We start from the raw sequence: 20103 nt of genomic DNA, 5'->3' as shown, positions 1-20103 counted from the left end.
TGCTCTCCCAGGCCATGGGATTGGGCTCAGTGTTGCCACATTTTGCGCCGTTACTGCGTTACTGGCTGCCTGTTGTCATGGTCCCCCCCAGGCTATGGGATTGGGATCAGTGTTGCCACATTTTGCCAGAGGAATAAGTAAGCAGGTCTACGAAAACGATGCTCATATCCCCAAGGGGTATAGACTAGTAATAATGATTTTAATAATAATGACACCTCTTTAGTTAGGTGGTGGATTATTTATCACTGCACATTGGCCACATATGTAGATTGGCATATATACAAGATATACAAGCAGATATACAAGCTCATAGCGAGGCACCGAGTGCCGCGCCATGAGCTTGTAGATCTGCTATTTTTGGAAAAAACATTTGTGCAAATCTTTGAATATATAAATATATTTTTTAAAGCAAATATTTTTTTTATCAAATCTTTGCTTCTGGGGGATTCGACAGCCGCAGGGATTCCTGCAGCGCTTCCTATTGCTTCACCAATCTATGTCCCCGCCTCCCCTCCCCCCCCCCCCGGCCTGTGCATGGAGCACGCTGACGTCACCAAATTTAGAGCGACGCCCCTCTGCACTCTGATTGGTTAGGAGATAACAAGGTCCTAAGACCAGCGTTCCTGCATGGTTCGCCCAGGCTCAGTGGCGAAAAACCGAAATAATAATAATAATAATAAAGTAACAAAAACGGGGGGAAAAGTACCCAAATCCGCGCGCGCGTTGCCTGGGGGGCTAAGCCCCCAACCTAGTAGAGACCTAGCGACGCCTCTGCCCAGGCTTTTTTTCTTTCGAAAAAAAAAAAAAGGCATGGGTTTCCGAGGCTACTATGTCAGTGGTTCTCAAACCTTTTCATGTCAAGGACCCCCAAAATTATATGTATTTGGCCGAGGACCCCCCCCGCATCTCAAAATATGTTGTTCCAGAGACCCCTAGAAGCACAGATCGGACATTTTCGCTTTAAAACATATATATTCAAAGATCTTTCTAAAAATAGCAGATCTACAAGCTCAGTGCCGTGCTACAATCATATTGTTCATCAAAGCAGCTCAACGTAATGAGACATGGATTAGATGATCAGTCCTGTCGTTTCTCACCTCGGCCTCCATCTCCACACACTCCTCCGTCACCTGGATCTCCGTCACCCTGCCCTCTGCGTCGGAACACTCGAACACCACCTTGCGGATCTCCTCCGCAGCCTGGGTGCTCTCCTCCTCCTCCTCCTCCTCCTCCTCCTCCTCCTCCTCCACCACCTCCACCACCTCCACCACTAGGGGCGCTGTGGCCTCCTCCTCCTCCTCCTCGTGGTGGTGCTGCTGCTGCGTGGTGGTCTTCAGGGCGATGCCAGAGTTGATGATGGCCTGGCAGATGACGCTGTCGCCCGCCGCCGCCGCCGCAGCCAGGGCCTCCACCTGAGACTGCTCTACCATCACCTGAGTTGGCCACAGGGGGGAGCTACAGGTTAGAACAGTGGAGAGGGGCCAACGGGCTGTGGTGGAAAGTAACTAAGTACATTTACTTAAGTACTGTACTTAAGTACAATTTTGAGGTATTTGTACTTTACTTGAGTATTTCCAATTTCCATTACTTTTACTTCTACTCCACTACATCTCAGAGGCAAATATTGTACTTTTACTCCACTACAATGATTTGAAAACTTTAGTTACTAGTTACTTTTCAGATATAAACTATGATATAATGAAACACACATTAACCACTTTAGCCCTATTTTATACATAGGCTATTTGAAAATAGCAGATCTACAAGCTCACAACGCGTCGCATCGCGACACGTTGTGAGCTTGTAGATCGGCTATTTTCAAATATTTAGTACTTTTACTTTTGGTACTTTAAGTACATTTTGATGCCAATACTTTTGTACTTTTACTCAAGTAAAAAAAAAATTCTGGACTTTTACTTGTAACAGAGTATTTTTATATTGCAGTATTGGTACTTTTACTTAAGTAAAGAATTTGAGTACTCTTTCCACCACTGCCAGCGGGCCACTATATTTCCACACCAGTGTTGATTTTGATTCAGTTTTAGTCATAGTCTTTTAAATCAAATTCCATTTAGTTTTAGTCATATTTTAGTCGTCTGAAATTTTTTAGTTTTTGTCTAGTTTTAGTCGACTAAATATCATAAGGTTATAGTCGACTAAATCTACAGTTGATTTAGTCGACTAAAATGTATTTTGGCGGTGCCTTGATGGCGTCGTAATGGCTGATTTTACACTTGGTTGCATGCTGAAAATAGCCGATCTACAAGCTCACAACGCGTCGCAGCTAGTTGTGAGCTTGTAGGTCGGCTATTTTCAGAGCGCAACACCAGAGCGCAACCAAACATAAAATGACTTGTCTTTTAGTTCTACTGGATCTCTTCTCCACTAGATCCCTCACTAACATTTTAGTCTAGTTTGTATTTGTTGACGAAATTGTCAATATATTTAGTCTTAGTTTTAGTCATCGTAGCTTAGTTTTTATTTAGCTATTATTTAGTTTTGGTCAGTGAAGGAAGGTAGTCGACGAACATTGTTCGTCATAGTTTTTCAGTCGACGAGAACAACACTGCTCCTCCTCCTGACCTGTTGCTCCTGCAGCGTTCCATCCACCTCCATGGTGAAGTGGACCTGATGGATGACCTCCTGGCTCCCCACCGCCTCCACCACGCTGATGACCCCGCCCTCAGACTGCTCCACCTCCACCTCCATGTGATGATGCTGCTGCCGATGCTCCACTAGCGCCTCCTGGTGCTCGGTCAGTGGAGCTACAGCTGCTGCTGCTGCAGCAGCAGCAGCAGCAGCAGCAGCAGCAGCAGCAGTGTCTACTCCTGCAAAAACACAACAGTGGTGTAAAGTAACTAAGTACATTTACTCGTACTGTACTTAAGTACAGCTGTGAGGTATTTTTACTTTACTGGAGTATTTCCAATTTTCAGTACTTTTACTTCTACTGAATTTTAATTATTTGAAAACTTCAGTTACTAGTTACTTTGTAGATATACATTATTATATTATAAAACATATATTAACCCCTTCAGCCCAATTTTATACACAGGCTATTTTCAAAATGTTTGTACTTTTACTTTTGGTACTTTAAGTATATTTTGATGCCAATACTTTTGTACTCAAGTACATTTTGAATTACGGACTTTTACTTGTAACAGAATATTTCTATATTCCAGTATTGATACTTTTACTTAAGTAAAACATTTGAGTACTTTTTCACCACTGCTCGTCAACAACTCTTAGGGGCTTTAGTGACCACCCAGATTTTATTGGGACAATTTCTTCTTCTTTTTTTAATCTATGTTGCAGCCAGGACCACATTGGAGATAAGTGTTTCGTTAAAGGAGAATTTTGCCCCAAAGTTTTCTTACCTTTTCTATGATGTTATGATATCTTAGGATGAATGGTACAGTAGAAAACTCCATCCCAGGTCCACCACAGCTAGAAACACGCGCCAATAGGCCTTGCGCTAGGTCGCTTATTTTGATAGCTTTTTTTTTGGTGAGATCTGACGTTCATAGTGACAGAACACTGTGCAACGTGATCGTCTTGAATGCGCCCCACCGGAAGTCTCGCTAGACAAGATTTCAATCTCTATCAAAGCTATCAAAATATGCGATCTAGCAGAAGGCCTATAGAGCACCGAAGTCTGACGTAATTTACACATCCTACCCGGGTCGCGGTTCCCTCCCCCCGTTCTGAATCCCCATAGACGTGTTTAATATCGCGTCAAATAAGAACTGTGTTCCAAAAATAAACAAATGACCCCGGCGGTTTGACTCTTATGGATATGAACCATTAACTGACGGTGAGAAAACGATAATGTTACTTCCACCGAATTAGTTAAATTTTCGCCAGAAACAGACTGTATCAAATATAATTGACTGACTATCATAAACGATACAGAACCTCCTCCCTGACAATATCGCAGAGACAGTTTGTTTATTTTTGGACCACAATTCTTATATGAGACGATTCCATGATGACCCAATGTTATTCTCCATAGAGACATTACTTTACGAACCTGGGGATGAACGAGTGACGTCAGGACTTCTGTACTCTATTGGCGTGCGTTTCTAGCTGTGGCGGACCCGGGATGGAGTTATGACATTTGTCTACTGCAGGGGTTCCCAAAGTTGGGGTCGTGGGAGACTGACGGTGGGGTCGCGAAATTATTTTGGGTCATTAAAAAAAAAGAAGAAAAAAAACTTTTTTTTAAAATTCTGAATTCAACAGAATGGATGAAATACAACCTAAAATGATTACAAATAGTACATTTTACCATTTTAATACATTTCAAATGCGCACCGAACATGCAAGTTTATGTGCATAAATTACCTCCAGGGTTAGGTGGGGTCGCGAGTCAATGGCCGCCTTATTTTGGGGTCACGGGCTAAAAAGTTTGGGAACCCATGGTCTACTGTACCATTCATTCTAGGATATAACATCATAGAAAAGGTCAGGAAACCGTGGGGCAAAATTCCCCTTTAACCCATTAAGACCTGAAGCCGATTCTACAAATGTCTTCTAAATCCCAACAATATTACAAAAAAAAACGTACGTTTTCATGTCAGTGGTGCTCAAACTTTGTCGTGTCAAGGAGCCACCAAAACTATATGAATTTGGCCGTGGGCCCCCATCTCAAAATATTTTGTTCCAGGGACCCCCAGAAGCAAAGATTTGAGTTACAAATGTATGTATATATTCAATTTGCACACATTTTCACGATTTAAAAAAAATAGCAGATCTACAAGCTCATAGCTACGAGCTTGTATATCTGCTATTTTTGAATAGCACAAAGTGTAAAATAATGCTTTTTTATCTCAAATCTAAAAATAACACAGATGCGTCCCAGGTCTTAACACATTCCACGCCAGAGTTTAATATCATAATGTGCCAGCGATTTATTGTTGTTTTTTTGTTTTTTTCGCGTCGCCACAGACCTCGCTAAATACCTTAAGATCGCGCGTTAAACTGTTTGTAGACACACAGGGTAGCTGTGTGAGTGGCCCAGAGAAGACCGTTTCAATCGGCGACATTCCATTTTGCAGTTGTCGCGGTTTCTGTTAAACAGCGATCAGCGAGGAGAAAAAAAAACCTCCGAGATAATGGCGGATTAGGGGAAGATTTAGAGCGGCGGCGGGTGGGAACGAAAATCTCCGGATACGGATATTTCCATATCCGGGTGTGCTACAATGAAATGTGTCACTGCGAGGGAGGCCTACAATGAAATGTGTCACTGCGAGGGAGGCCTACAATGAAATGTGTCACTGCGAGAAAAAAAAAGAAGAAAAAAAAGACCACTTCGCGTAGAACTACGCGACTGGCACGCTGCGCAATTATTTTGGTTCGCGTAGAACTACGCGATTGGCACGCAATGTGTTAACGGGTTAAGCTTCTATGTGTATATCCTGTGGGCATGTAGTCAAAACAAACGCTGACCTTTCTGCAGTCCGTCCCTGCTGACCAGGATCTCCTTGTAGGAGTTGAAGCGGATCTTCTCGGTGCAGGGAGTGATGGACTTCAGGTGTCTGGTCAGAGCTCCAGACTCCCTGAAGGAGAGGCCGCACAGCGTGCAGCGGTACGGCCGCTCATCTGGGAGGGAGGGGGGGGGGGCACGCACACACACGGTTACTAGAGCCACACCCATACAACAGTTTGGCAGAATGTATTGGGACGTTATTTGACTTTTTTTTAACCCATTAAGACCTGGAACGCATCTAGTGTCACTTTAGATTTCTTTGGCTATTCAAAAATAGCAGATATACAAGCTCATAGCGCGGCACCGAGTGCCGCGCTATGAGCTTGTAGATCTGCTATTTTTGAAAAATCTTGAAAAAAATGTTTTTAGATTTTTTTTTTCAAAAAACTGTTAGGATTTAGAAAACATTTTTAAGAACCGCCTCAGGTCTTAATGGGTTAATGACAATTATACACCATTATCACAATGTTTAAAGGGTTAGTTCACCCCAAAGATTTCTATTTCTCTATGGATTAGTTAGTCACCCCATGGAGACTTGAATTCATGGATATTTGTTTTTTTTTTGTCGCATTCCTAAGACAATAATTTCATGACCAGCGGACCGGTAGGCAGTGGTTCCGGTAGGGGCAGTGGTTCTCAAACTTGTGTCATGTCAAGGACCCCTAAATGAATGTGAATTTGGCCGCGAACCCCCATCTGAAAAGATTTGTGCCAAAGAGCCCCCCCCAATTTATAATAGGGATGTGTTTTTCGTTTTTTTCTTCTGGCACAAAACATTTTCAGATGGGGGTCCACGGGCCAAATATAAATCAATTTGGGGGTCCTTGGCATTAAACAAAAGTTAGAGAACTACTGCCCCTGAAGGGGGCGTGTTCCCTGTACTGTTCCCTGTACTGTTACCCGTGTGACGGCGGCTGTGGCGAATCAGGGAGCCTTTGGTCCGGAAGGAGGTTCCACACAGCTCACAGGAGTACTTCTTCTGTTCACTGTGGGTGTGCATGTGGGTTCTCAGGATGTTAGTCTGGAAGAAGAGGAAAACAGTGGTGTAAAGTAACTAAGTACATTTACTCAAGTACTGTACTTAAAGGACAACTTTGTTTTTTTACAACCAAGGCTTATGTTTTAGCTTGTAATTAAAGTAAATAAAAGATGAGTGTTAAAAAAACAACGTTTACTGCTTTCTTTAGTTTTAGCCATTTTAGCGGTTTTTTTTTACAGTGGGCGGGGGCATTCGGTCCGGTGGCTGGGGCATTCGGTCCGGTGGCTAAATATGCATTTTTTTTACACAATAACCCGGCGATTTATTTTTTACTACTTACAGTAGCCCTTCTAGCCCCAAATAACCCACATCTGGCCAGCAAAGACCACAGGACCCATTGAATGGAAGGGGGAGGCAACCTTTGACCGGACCGAATGCCCCCGCCCACTGTAAAAAAAAAAACGCTAAAATGGCTAAAACTAAAGAAAGAAGTAAACGTTTTTTTTTTTAACACTCATCTTTTATTTACTTTAATTACAAGCTAAAACATAAGCCTTGGTTGTAAAAAAACAAAGTTGTCCTTTAAAGGGATACTTCACTTTCGGGCCGGGGACACATTTAAAAAATATATTAAAAATAAATGAAAAAAGTTATGGAAAATTCATGGCCCCCTCACACATTAGTAGGACACTCTAATGCGTGAGGGGGCCATGAATTTTCCATAACTTTTTTCATTTATTTTTAATATTTTTTTAAAATGTGTCCCCGGCCCTAAAGTGAAGTATCCCTTTAAGTACACTTTTGAGGATGTTTTACTTTACTGGAGTATTTCCCATTTTCAATGCTTTTACTTCTACTCCACTACATCTCAAGAGGCAAATATTGTACTTTTACTCCACTACAATTATTTGAAAACTTTAGTTACTAGTTACGTTGTAGATTTTGATTATCATTACAAAACATACATCAACCACTTCAGCCCTATGCATACTTAGGCTATTTGAAAATAGCCGATCTACAAGCTCACAACGCGTCGCGATGCAAAGTATATTATTCTGCTTGTTTTTTCAAAAAACAAGCCACAGCTCTGGAACGGCCATAGCTCTGGAATGGAGGATCGTGAGCGGACAATTTTTTCCCCTTTACTCCCGGACCCTCGTGCGCGTAATGAGCCGATCTCCGTGAGGACGGAGGTCACGGAAAATATTCCATGATTTTTCAAAGGTTCAGTAAAATCGCTGTTTTCGCTGGCAAGGGGACCGGAGGCGGATGAATGAATTAATTTCTGGCAGTGAAAGAGTTAAAATATTATTTTAAAGTATATTTTCGTGGATGGAGCCATTCTCGGCTTTGGGGATAGTTGTGTTGTCTAACTACGCTAGACTAATAAAAAACTTAAGTTACAGTAGCAGGAAAAGAAGGAAGCCAGAGGAATTATTCTCCTTATTAAAACAAATACTTTTTTGAAAACTAAAATAATTACTCTTCCAAAACAAAATATATAGTAAACTAATAAACAACACGGCACAAATGCTTTCTAAGAACACGAAACAGAATGATACAGTAGAAAAGGAAAAGAAATGGAACAAGTAAATATGTTAAAACCAAATCTCAAACCAATTTATTTCAAGGACCCCCATAACTCTCAGAGTGTAAAAATGGAACCAAATGGACCCGTAAGCGAGGGTCCATTTGGTTCCATTTGTACACTCTCAGAGTTACAGTCCTGTAAGGGTCCATTTGGAACCCCCCGGGACCCCCACCTTGAGAAGTACTCAACAAAAACCAAAATCACGTGAAACTCACAGTCTTGAAAGTCTTTTTGCACGTCAGGCACAAGTAGCGGCCATCTTTGACTTCGTAGTCTCTGTGTTTCTTCACGTCAACGAGTGCCTCTGTGGGGGGGTCGTCGTCGGACGCCTCCTCCTCCTCCTCCTCCTCCTCACGCGGGGGGACCACCCTCGCCGAGGCTGCTCTCTTCCTGCGACCTCGGCCCAGCACCCCGGGCACGTCTGAGAGACAGCACGACATGATAGTGTTGATTTTGACACCACTTTTTGATTCAGTTTTAGTCATAGTCTTTTGAAATCAAATTCCATTTAGTTTTAGTCATATTTTAGTCATCTGAAATGTTTTACTGTTAGTCTAGTTTTAGTCGACTAAATATCATAAGGTTATAGTCGACTAAATCTACAGTTGATTTAATCGACAAAATTTGATGTTGGCGGTGCCTTGACGGTGTCGTAATGGCTGATTTTACATGTGGTTGCACAATGAAAATAGCCGATCTACAAGCTCACAACTGCGACGCGTTGTGGGCTTGTAGATCTGCTATTTTCAGAGCGCAACACCTGAGCATAAAGCATAGTCTTTTAGTTCTACTGGATCTCTTCTCCACTAGTCCACTCCCTAACATTCTAGTTTTTTTGTTGACAAAATTGTCAGCATATTTAGTCTTAGTTTTAGTCATCATAGATTAGTTTTTATTTAGTCTTCGTCAGTGGAAAAAGGTAGTCGACCAACATTTTACGTCATAGTTGTAGTCGACGAAATCAACACTGCGACATGACGACAAATCAATGACCTTTACCGATCTCCGTCTGATCCGTTTCTCTGTTAATTTCCTCGACCCAAAACTATGGCTAAAAAATGTCGGTCGACTACCTTTTTTCACTGACGAAAACGAAATAAAAAACGTAATATAAAAAACTAATCTATGATGACTAAAGCTCGGACTAAATATATTGACAATTTCGTCATATAAAAACTAGACTAAAATGTTCGGGAAGGACTGGTGGAGAAGAGTTCCAGTAGAACTAAGTGAGCTAAGTAAGTCGAAAATAGCCGATCTACAAGCTTGTAGATCGGCTATTTTCAGTAGCCGATCTACAAATCGGCTATTTTCAGTAGCCGATCTACAAATCAGGCGTTACGACGCCATCAAGGCCCGCCAAAATAATATTTAGTCGACTAAACGTGATATGGTATTTCGTTCAAAAGACTATGACTAAAACTGAATAGAGAATTGCTGTCAAAATTGATTTGTATGCAAGTTGTTGTGTGTGGAGGAGCGCTTGTTTCGGTTCACCCAACTTCCTGCGCAAGGTCATGCAACACATGCACGACTTTTTAACAACTTACACCGTGTGCTTTGTTGAGCGGGGTTCCCCAGTAGGCCTGTCACAATTATTACATAATTGTCTAATCGCAATTATTTTATATAATCGCAATTATTTTTGCATAATCGTCATAATCAATTCCATGTTAAAAAATGTCATATATTTTCAAACAATTTCAAACATAGTGGAAATAGCAGATCTATAAGCTCAAAACGCGTCGCGATGCGACGCGTTTTGAGCTTATAGATCGGCTATTTCCACTATTAATGTTTATTTTTAAGTATAAAGTAATTAAATATGTGTTATTATTTGTCCTATCTGCCCTGTGCAACTTTTGTTTACGAAAGCTAAAAGCCAAACAGAAATGTAATTTTTATTCATAATGTTCCATTAATTTTCAACGACAGAAACACAATTACACAATCGTTAATCGCAATTATTTGAGTGATAATTGATCGTCAACTTACAAAATTTGACAGCCTTTTCCCCAGGGTTCTAAACATGGTCCCCTACTTTTTTTTGGTCCTCTACACCAAACCTCTTCGCTGAAAAGTAGCCGATCTACGAGCTCATAACGCGCTACTGTACGTTGCGGCGCATTGTAAGCAAGCTTGCAGATCGGCGTCAAGAGTGGTCGGGCCAAACTGGTTGGAATAGGTTATCATGTGAACCAAACTAAGCGCTCCCTCCACACCTCAACTGGCTTGGGAAATGGCTTCATTTACTGGAGTGAAGTAGAGAGACTCACCGTTAGCGACAGCTTTCTTTGACTCGTCCGGCAGCAGCAATGCCTCATCTTTCTTCACGGAGGCAGAGTTTCCGCCGGCGGCAGGAGCCTGTTAAAAAAGGTGCAAACATTTGCAGCTGACACACTGTTGTAATATACTGTGTGCACCAGGCTTGGCCCACATCCCAGTATCTGTACATAATGTCATAGTGTGTAAGTGATATTTCTTTTGGAGAATATTTATCTCCAGTATGATCTATCCCCTGATGGTTGCTAATCACGGAGGGTTTCACTGTGCTTCGTAAAAAAAAAGAAAATTGTCATTGTGACCTCCGGTTCGCTTGTTATACTCAGTTGAAAATAGCTGTGTTTCAAAAACACAGGAGCCGAGATACAGAGTATTTCCCAAATACTTTAACCAGGAAGTGAATGGAGCAATTAAATCTTTGGATCGCGTAATCTCCTGGTTCTGTGTGAAAAACAAAGAAAACAAAAAATGGCGGAGATCTCCGTCAATGGCAGTGAATGTGTTAAAGGAGAATACCGGACAAATTAAGTGTTGTCTTTGATGTCTCGTTACTCACCTACCGACGTGAAAAGTGGCGTTCTTTTTTTCCATAGATTCCCCTGTCGTCATTTTTTAAACCCCCTCCGTTGTCATAATGGGAGCGCGTGGGTTAGGGAGATTCGTCTATTATAACCGATGCAAAGTTGTTTTTTTCTCTACTGCTAGTCATTGTGGAGTCTCATGATAGTCAAACATGCGCTGAAACTTCCTGCGAGGCCACCGTTAATGGCGAACGACTTAACACTGGATGCTTGTTTCTTTCCAGAACCTGGCAACTCGTGTTGCCAGGTTCTGGAAACAAGACATCAAAGACAACACTTAATTTGTCCGGTATTCTCCTTTAATAGCTCCTCACCAAAACCAGATCCAGAGACCACATCACCCCAGCCCTCAAAACACAGAATACATGCTATGCTATACATTCTGATAGTAATCATTGCTATAGTGTTTGTTCGGTAACAGGGGTCTCCTCCCCATCTCTACAGCTCTTTAGAAAACAGAAAATAACAATTTTTTGACAAAAGAAGAATCACCCATAATGACATTCCAGATTGCGAGTGCTTACTATACGTGTTACTTAAGATATGAATAGCACAAGACGAGACGTGCCTGAAGTACGGCAATCCATCTCCCAGGGGACCGATATATCGGTCATTATTCAACTTTATTGAGGCCATCGGGATCAGCAGTTATGCAGCTGATGTGTCCTGATTTCAATCTTTCCGTCCCTATATTTTTGGCCATGTCATTCTTGGTGGAATTATTCAAAGGTTTTCTTTTATTAAAAATGTTCTAAAATAGCAGATTTACATGGTAGATCGGCTATTTTTTTAAATACATTTTGGAATATATAAAATATTAATTCTAGTTAAATGTTGTTACATTTTTAAAATAATTAAAATAAAATACATGTTGCACTTTTTCGCCAACATATTTTTTAAAACAAACATTTTTAACTAAATCTTTGCTTCTGGGGGGTCCCTGGAACAAAGCATTTTCAGATGGGGGTCGGCGGCCAAATACAACACAAATTTGGAGGTCCTTGACATGAAAAGGTTTGAGAACCATTGATATAGAAACATACGTTTTTCAGAAAACTGTTAGGATTTAGAAGACATTTGTAGAATCCCCCAGACGCAAAGATTTAAGTTACAAATATTTGCTTTAAAAATATATATATTCAAAGATTTGTGCTTGTACATCTGCTATTTTTGAATAGCCAAAGAAATCTAAAATGACAGACAGATGCGTTCCCGGCTTGAACGGGTGTTAAAGGACGACTTCACCCATTTTCAACATATCTTCATATAATTGGTCCTCATTAACTCTTTGACTGCCAGAGTATTTTCATAAAGTACTCCCCCAGTGCCAGCAATTTTCGTGTTTTTTTATTTTTATATTTTGAATTTTTCTCATGAAAATAATTTAAGGGGACATAATGTAAAGACCCAGCACAAATCCGCCACTAGAGAGCAGCACATGACTGCTTGATCAGGTCGTTGAGTCTCTCTCACCCTTCTTGATAGATTAGACAGGGAAAAACATGAAAACGGAAGTGACGTCGTCCCAGATTGTTTTGATCGCCAAAATTACGATGTGATACACGACGGCGATGACTGATCGTCACCCAGACCATAGATTATAGAAGAGAAACTGTCCGTTTGTCCGTTATGCCGTGTGAAAGACCGTTTATTTACCTATTTTGGACGAAAATGACTGGGGAAAATAATCAAAAACCGGAAACGGAATCCAGGTCATGAAACCGGATGCAGATGTCCGTGAAGTAAGTGGAACTCGAGAATAACATTGAATATTAAGCAGCATAGCGCAATCAGAGATTAAACAATGAACGCGCGTCCAGCGCGTCGAACGCGTCGACGGCCAACTGGACAAAGTAGCACTTGACGCGTTATCGCGTCGTCCGCAGTCAAAGAGTTAATACTCATGATAAAATGGTACCATTTCTTTCTACTCGGTCTGTGTCTCATAGGAGGGCTGTGGACAGTCCAGAAACCCGTCTACCAGTGACATCATCGTTAGGCAGGATTTTTTTTCCCCCAACAAGATTTAATTTTTTTTATTTAGATTTGTATTAACGCGAGAACAATAGCTTCTATTATTGCATTGCAACTTTCCAGGAATACAAAGCCTGCAGTTTCTATTAGCTTGGATTCCCCATTGATGATGTCACTGGTAGACAGGTTTCTGAAGTGTCCACAGCCCTCCTCTGAGACGCAGAGTGAGTAGAAAGAAATGGTACCATTTTATCATGAGCATTAGTGAGGATCTATTATATGAAGATAGGTTGAAAATGGGTGAAGTCGTCCTTTAAGTTGCTTTATATCCCGATAGTACTCATTGCTATGGAGTCTTTGTTCAGTAAACAGGGGTCTCCCCTGTCTCCCTCCAGCAGTGGTGGAAAAAGTACTCAAGTGTTTTACTTAAGTAAAAGTATCAATACTGCAATATAAAACTACTCTGTTACAAGTAAAAGTCCAGAATTCAAAATTTACTTGAGTAAAAGTACTAAAGTATTGGCATCAAAATGTACTTAAAGTATCAAAAGTAAAAGTACTAAATATTTGAAAATAGCCGATCTACAAGCTCACAACGCGTCGCGCTGCGACGCGTTGTGAGCTTGTAGATCGGCTATTTTCAAATAGCCTAGGTATAAAATAGGGCTAAAGTGGTTAATGTATGTTTCATTATATCATAATTTACATCTGAAAAGTAACTAGTAACTAAAGTTTTCAAGTAAATGTAGTGGAGTAAAAGTACAATATTTGCCTCTGAGATGTAGTGGAGTAGAAGTAAAAGTAATGGAAATTGGAAATACTCAAGTAAAGTACAAATACCTCAAAATTGTACTTAAGTACAGTACTTAAGTAAATGTACTTAGTTACTTTCCACCACTGCCCTCCAGCTCTTGATTAAACAGCACTCACAAACTCAACGCTGATACTTGTGGGTGCCTGGGTGATGCCATCATGATCCTCCTGGAGGATGATGGCGGCGGCATCTTCTTCTGGTTTGGTGGTGGCACCCTGCTGTGGCGGCGGTGGGGGCCCCCCTCCCGAAACCTCCACCTCGGGCCCCTTGCCGCGGGGCGGTGGTGGTGGTGGTCTGGGTGGTCTGCTGCTGGTGGTGCAGCTCTGCAGCTTGTGTTGGATGAAGCTGTCCAGGGTGAAGAACTCGGCCTGGCAGCGGCCGCACTTATGCACGTCCTCATCTGCATCACAACAATGTTCATTAAATCACAGCGTTAATAATAATGAGCACTTATGCACGTCCTCATCTGCATCACAACAATGTTCATTAAATCACAGCGTTAATAATAATGAGCACTTATGCACGTCCTCATCTGCATCACAACAATGTTCATTAAATCACAGCGTTAATAATAATGAGCACTTATGCACGTCCTCATCTGCATCACAACAATGTTCATTAAATCACAGCGTTAATAATAATGAGCACTTATGCACGTCCTCATCTGCATCACAACAATGTTCATTAAATCACAGCGTTAATAATAATGAGCACTTATGCACGTCCTCATCTGCATCACAACAATGTTCATTAAATCACAGCGTTAATAATAATGAGCACTTATGCACGTCCTCATCTGCATCACAACAATGTTCATTAAATCACAGCGTTAATAATGATGAGCACTTATGCACGTCCTCATCTGCATCACAACAATGTTCATTAAATCACAGCGTTAATAATGATGAGCACTTATGCACGTCCTCATCTGCATCACAACAATGTTCATTAAATCACAACGTTAATAATGAGCACTTATGCACGTCCTCATCTGCATTACAACAATGTTCATTAAATCACAGCGTTAATAATAATGAGCACTTATGCACGTCCTCATCTGCATTACAGCAATGTTCATTAAATCACAACGTTAATAATGAGCACTTATGCACGTCCTCATCTGCATTATAACAATGTTCATTACAAGTTCTAGTGAGATATGTTCCAAACCGGCCCCTCAGGTCTTCAAGTGCTGACCTGCTAGAGGTGCCTACAATGACATATAAAAAACACGGTGATGCAGCATTCTGCTTCTACGGACTGACAGCGTGGAATAAACTCCCATTAGGCCTACACCTAAGACAGACAGCTTCTGTGGATATCTTTAAAGCACAGCTCAAGACCTACTTCTTCACTCTTGCTTTTAGCAGATGTTTTGGTTGATTTATAAATCTCTGTGTTGTTGTACTCACTGTATTGCCTGATTCACTGCCCTTTGCTATTATTTTAATGTGTTTTATTATGCTTCTGCTTTTCTTATTTGCTTTATTGTTAAATTATTTGTAACTGTAATTGTATTCTTGCTCTGTAAAGCACTTAGAGCTTCATGTCATGAAAGGTGCTAATTACAAATTAAGTTTATTATTATTATTAAATCACAACGTTAATAATGAGCACTTATGCACGTCCTCATCTGCATTACAACAATGTTCATTAAATCACAACGTTAATAATTAGCACTTATGCATCTTTGCTTCTGGCCAAGTTCTGGGGATTCTACAAATGTCTTCTAAATCCTAAAACAGGTTTTAAAAAAAACTTGTTGCTATAATATCAGTGGTTCTCAAACTTTTTTCATGTCAAGGACCCCCAAAATGATATGTATTTGGCCACGGACCCCCATCTCAAAATATTTTGTTCCTTGTCTTGCCGACAAGAACAGAAACAACCAGCTCAGACGTGGAGCTGGAACCAAAGGACTACAAATTAGGCTACACTAAAAGCAGTGGTGTAAAGTAACTAAGTACATTTACTCAAGTACTGTACTTAAGTGCAATTTTGAGGTACTTTTACTTTACTGGAGTATTTCCAATTGTCAATACTTTCACTTCTACTCCACTACATCTCAGAGGCAAATATTGTACTTTTACTCCACTACAAGTATTTGAAAACTTTAGTTACTAGTTACTTTGCAGATATAAATTATTACAATATAAAACATACATTAACCACTTCAGCCCTATTTTATACCTAAGTGTAACATAGTGGTTCACTATGTCAGCCTGTCTAATATCTCCCCCAGGCAATGGGGATATCCCTTTGGCTTAGCGGTTAAGATGTTGGCTTTCCATGCGGGACTGCGGGAGACCCGGGTTCGAATCCCGGGCGTTACATAGGCTATTTGAAAATAGCAGATCTATAAGCTCACAACACATCGCCTATTTTCAAACATCCTAGTAATTTCACTTTTGGTATATTTTGAAGCCAATACTTTTGTACTTTTAATCAAGTAACATTTTGAACACAGGCCTTTTACTTAAAAGAGTAATAAAGTGTTTATACAATGTGGTGGGGCTACTTTTACTTAAGGACTACAAATTAGATCTGGAACTGGAACTAAAGGACTACAACTACTTACCACTAACTAGAACTGGAACTAAAGGACTACAACTACTAACTACTAACTAGAACTGGGACTAAAGGACTACAACTAACTGCTAACCAGAACTGGAACTAAAGGACTACAACTACTTACCACTAACTAGAACTGGAACTAAAGGACTACAACTACTAACTACTAACTAGAACTGGGACTAAAGGACTACAACTAACTGCTAACCAGAACTGGAACTAAAGGACTACAAATTGGGCTTCATTAAAAAAAGTCACTTGGTTATAGCAGCTATGTTAGCCAGCACAGTGGCTAAAACGTTAGCCCACACACACACACACATGATGGAGGTTATAGGCCCCGAAAACACAGCAAAGCTCAACATAAACACTGTGAAACGTGAATGTTTTGGAGGCTGAACATTCGGCCAGACCTTCGTCTCCCAGCGTGGTGTGGATGCTGCTGATGGTGATGTTGCTGCTGCCGTGAGTTTCTGCCGTATGATGATTATTCTCTACATTCATTGTCGTTTAGAGTTCTCCGTCTCTGTCGCAACGACGCCGCGAAACCAACACACACACACACACACACACACACAGTACAGCGGAGAGAGGAAAACATGGCGGATTTACGACCGGGTCGTCATGACAACCAAAGAGGCGTGCTGCTCTAGCCCTGAAACATGACTGTCATATCATGACAGTCATGGCGCTACTTGTTTCTGGTTTTTGAAATGTCTACATTTACAACCCGTACATCTACATAAACGTTCGGATTTCAAATATAAAGTACTGACCCTACGGCCATGGATGTATCAAGTTTAAACGCCTGGGTTTAAGTACCCGTATATTCCGTATTGTTCAATAAAAAGCATTTTAATCCGATCGGTGGCGATTTTCTTTGAATTGTCTCCATATGCTTTCAACTACGCGCCCCTATCGGTTAGGGGGTGTATTGCACTCTGATACATTATACAAAACAAAACAAAAAGGCCGCCGATCGGATTCAAATACTTTTTATTGAACAATGCGTAAGATAAGGGTACTTAAACCAAGGCGCTGTACTTTGTTACATCCGTGGCCGTAGGGTCAGCACTTTATATTTGAAATTTGAACGTTTATGTAGATGTACCGGTTGTAAATGTAAAACATTCTCAAACCAGGAACAAGTAGTTCCATGACGCTTGTGACAGACGAGCGTCATGTGAACCATGGCTAGCCCTGGAACCAGTCGAATCTGCCAGTGAAAAAAAGAAAACGCAGTCTGATTGATTGAATATTTTATTAGGCAAAAAATGTAAAACAGCAGTTACATTTAAAATACTTTGTCTAACAGGTCCGTTCATAAAAGTCCTTTGTTTCCAATGAGGGCCTTGGTGTTCAATTCATAGTCTGGCCACGCAAGGCTATGTTTGTGGTTGTGTACCTGATCATAAAGTTAATTAAAAAGTAGTCAAATGGGTGATGATGATTTAGGCTACTCACCACCATTGGCCACGAGTGTTTTTGTGTTGTTGGTTCGATAAATAAATCTCATAAACAGCACTGAATGAAGGGGAGAATAATAATAGATAATGTAATGAAACGTTCACGGATGTATAATGAATTGGTTTGCAGGATTAACCTTATTATTATGACCCCCAACAACACATGTGGAAAGAAAGCCTAGTGTAGGAGCTAAATGGGGTTCATATGTGTGCACTGCAGTGGACTGGGTCCGATGGTTTATATTAGCAGCCGGCTGATCGGTGTATTGGGGGTTCGCTATCAGGTCCGCTCTAGAGCCCGCCTACCGTATCCGGTCATTTCCACCCATCCACACATGCACGCACACAGCCTGTTTCCGTATCCGTTCTAGACCGGATATGAGAACTGCAAAGTGAATCTTTGAGGAGCAAAGAGACGTGAGGAGGCGGGGCTTTCCTAGACTGCTGGTCAACCAACCCATAGATATATATAAAGGCTAGATGGCTCAAGGGGACGGAGCAAGCGTAGCTCAACCGCGGCCATCTTGAAACAGTCATTCATAACATTATGTCTATGGTGCATATACTTTGAAATAACCATAGCGTGCTCAATTTTCATCCGATTTTCAAACGGTTTGGTGTGTTGTAAACACCAAAGATGTAGTTATGATACTACATACTTATAATTATAATCATGTTTTTTTATTTTTTATTTTATTTTATAATTTTATAATTTTATTACATCTTTGGTGTTTACAAAACACCAAACCGTTTGAAAATCGGATGAAAATTGAGCACGCTATGGTTATTTTAAAGTATATGCACCATAGACATAATGTTATGAATGACTGTTTCAAGATGGCCGCCATGTGGCAACGTCGTACTCCATTGGCCAGCAGCGCGGGTGAGTCATCTAGCCTTTATATATATCTATGAACCAACCCCCACCAGTCAGGGAAAGCCCGCCTCCCCAAAGAGCTCCATGGATGCCATTGGCTCACAGGCTACAGGACTCCCAGTTCAGTCCAATAAGAATAAAGAGGAACGGACTCTCTTCCCTTCAGCCAATCACTGTTTAGCAACTCGCCTCGGAGCTGATGTTTTGTTTTCAAGTCAAACAAAAACACTGAAGTTCTTTCTTCTTGTTCAGCCTAAAGAAAAGCCATTGTTTTAAAAACCAACAGAAACTAGGTTTACCGATGAATCTTCACCTGAAAGCCCCGGAGAGGCTGAGCCTGACGGGGGACGTGGAGAGACACTGGCGGAGCTTCAAGCAGCGGTTCCTGCTCTACCTGCAGGCCGTGGGGGGGCACGACGCGGCCCACAACGATCACTGGAAGGTTGTGAAGCTGCTCAAGATAGCAGGACCACAGGTACGAACATATATAATCATTATGTACTGCATTGGTTCTCAAAGTGGGGTCCGGGGACCCCCTGGGGTCCCTGAGGGAGTTCCAGGGGGTCCCCAGCTAAATGATGGATAGTTTAGGAACCAAATGGACCCTCATGGGTCTGTAACTCTGAGAGTGTACAAATGGAACCAAATGGACCCGTTAGGGTCCATTTGGTTCCATTTGTACACTCTCAGAGTTAAATTAACATTGATTTTACAATATGAATTGGGGTCCCAGAGATAGAAATGCCATTAAATGGGGGTCCGTAGCCTAATGCATGTCAAACTGGGGGTCCTTGAAATTAAAATGGTTGAAAATCACTGCCAGAGCCTTTAAAAATCTTCTCTTATGCGTGTCCCTGGCATATCTCAAATGGGGGTCCGCGGGGGCGAATAAGTGTCAATTGGGGGGTCCTTGATGTGAAAAAGTTTGAGAACCACTGATTTACTGCACTGAAATGGTAACAGGAATTAGTGGGCATCAAAACATTCTGCCCACTAGTGAAAACTGGGCACCTAGGAGGAAGAGTGGGCACTACTACTACTAGGGAAATCTGGGCACCAAAACAGAGTGGGCACCAGCCAGGCCTTGGAAGAGTGGGGCACGAGGGAAATCTGGGCACCAAAACAGAGTGGGCACCACCAGCCAGGCCTCGGAAAGTGGGGCACTAGGGAAATCTGGGCACCAAAGCAGAGTGGGCACCACCAGGCCTCGGAAGAGTGGGGCACTAGGGAAATCTGGGCACCAAAGCAGAGTGGGCACCACCAGGCCTCGGAAGAGTGGGGCACGAGGGAAATCTGGGCACCAAAACAGAGTGGGCACCACCAGGCCTCGGAAGAGTGGGGCACTAGGGAAATCTGGGCACCAAAGCAGAGTGGGCACCACCAGGCCTCGGAAAAGTGGGGCACTAGGGAAATCTGGGCACCAAAACATTCTGTCCACTAGTGAAAACTGGGCACCAAGGACTCCTAGGTGCCCAGTTG

At 41.7% G+C, this 20103-nt stretch overlaps 2 protein-coding genes across 4 annotated transcripts in view; one reads left to right on the top strand and one right to left on the bottom strand.

Moving 5' to 3' along the window:
* The window catches only part of e4f1 (E4F transcription factor 1), a 32229-nt gene extending 15412 nt beyond the window's left edge, over nt 1-16817 (bottom strand). The window contains exons 1-8 of the mRNA XM_080445905.1: nt 16695-16817; nt 13827-14110; nt 10335-10422; nt 8274-8479; nt 6389-6509; nt 5449-5601; nt 2584-2828; nt 1098-1433 (exon numbers count right to left, since the gene is read on the bottom strand). Of these exons, the coding sequence (XP_080302031.1) occupies nt 1098-1433; nt 2584-2828; nt 5449-5601; nt 6389-6509; nt 8274-8479; nt 10335-10422; nt 13827-14110; nt 16695-16785 (1524 nt within the window). The 5' untranslated portion in view covers nt 16786-16817. The remainder of the gene's footprint in view (nt 1-1097; nt 1434-2583; nt 2829-5448; nt 5602-6388; nt 6510-8273; nt 8480-10334; nt 10423-13826; nt 14111-16694) is intronic.
* Nucleotides 16818-18814: 1997 nt separating this feature from the next.
* LOC308097838 (uncharacterized protein) overlaps nt 18815-20103 on the top strand; it is a 199274-nt gene continuing 197985 nt past the window's right edge. For all 3 annotated transcript variants that reach the window (XR_013934240.1, XR_013934241.1, XM_080445930.1), the window contains exon 1: nt 18815-19099. Coding sequence is in view for 1 of the 3 variants with exons in the window: in XM_080445930.1 (XP_080302056.1) it covers nt 18926-19099 (174 nt within the window). In the remaining 2 variants the exon portion in view is untranslated. The remainder of the gene's footprint in view (nt 19100-20103) is intronic.

This window comes from Gymnoscopelus braueri (genome assembly GCF_963280865.1).
Source record: "Gymnoscopelus braueri genome assembly, chromosome: 13".
NCBI classification, from domain to species: domain Eukaryota; kingdom Metazoa; phylum Chordata; class Actinopteri; order Myctophiformes; family Myctophidae; genus Gymnoscopelus; species Gymnoscopelus braueri.
This window is presented reverse-complemented; position numbering and strand designations above follow the sequence as displayed.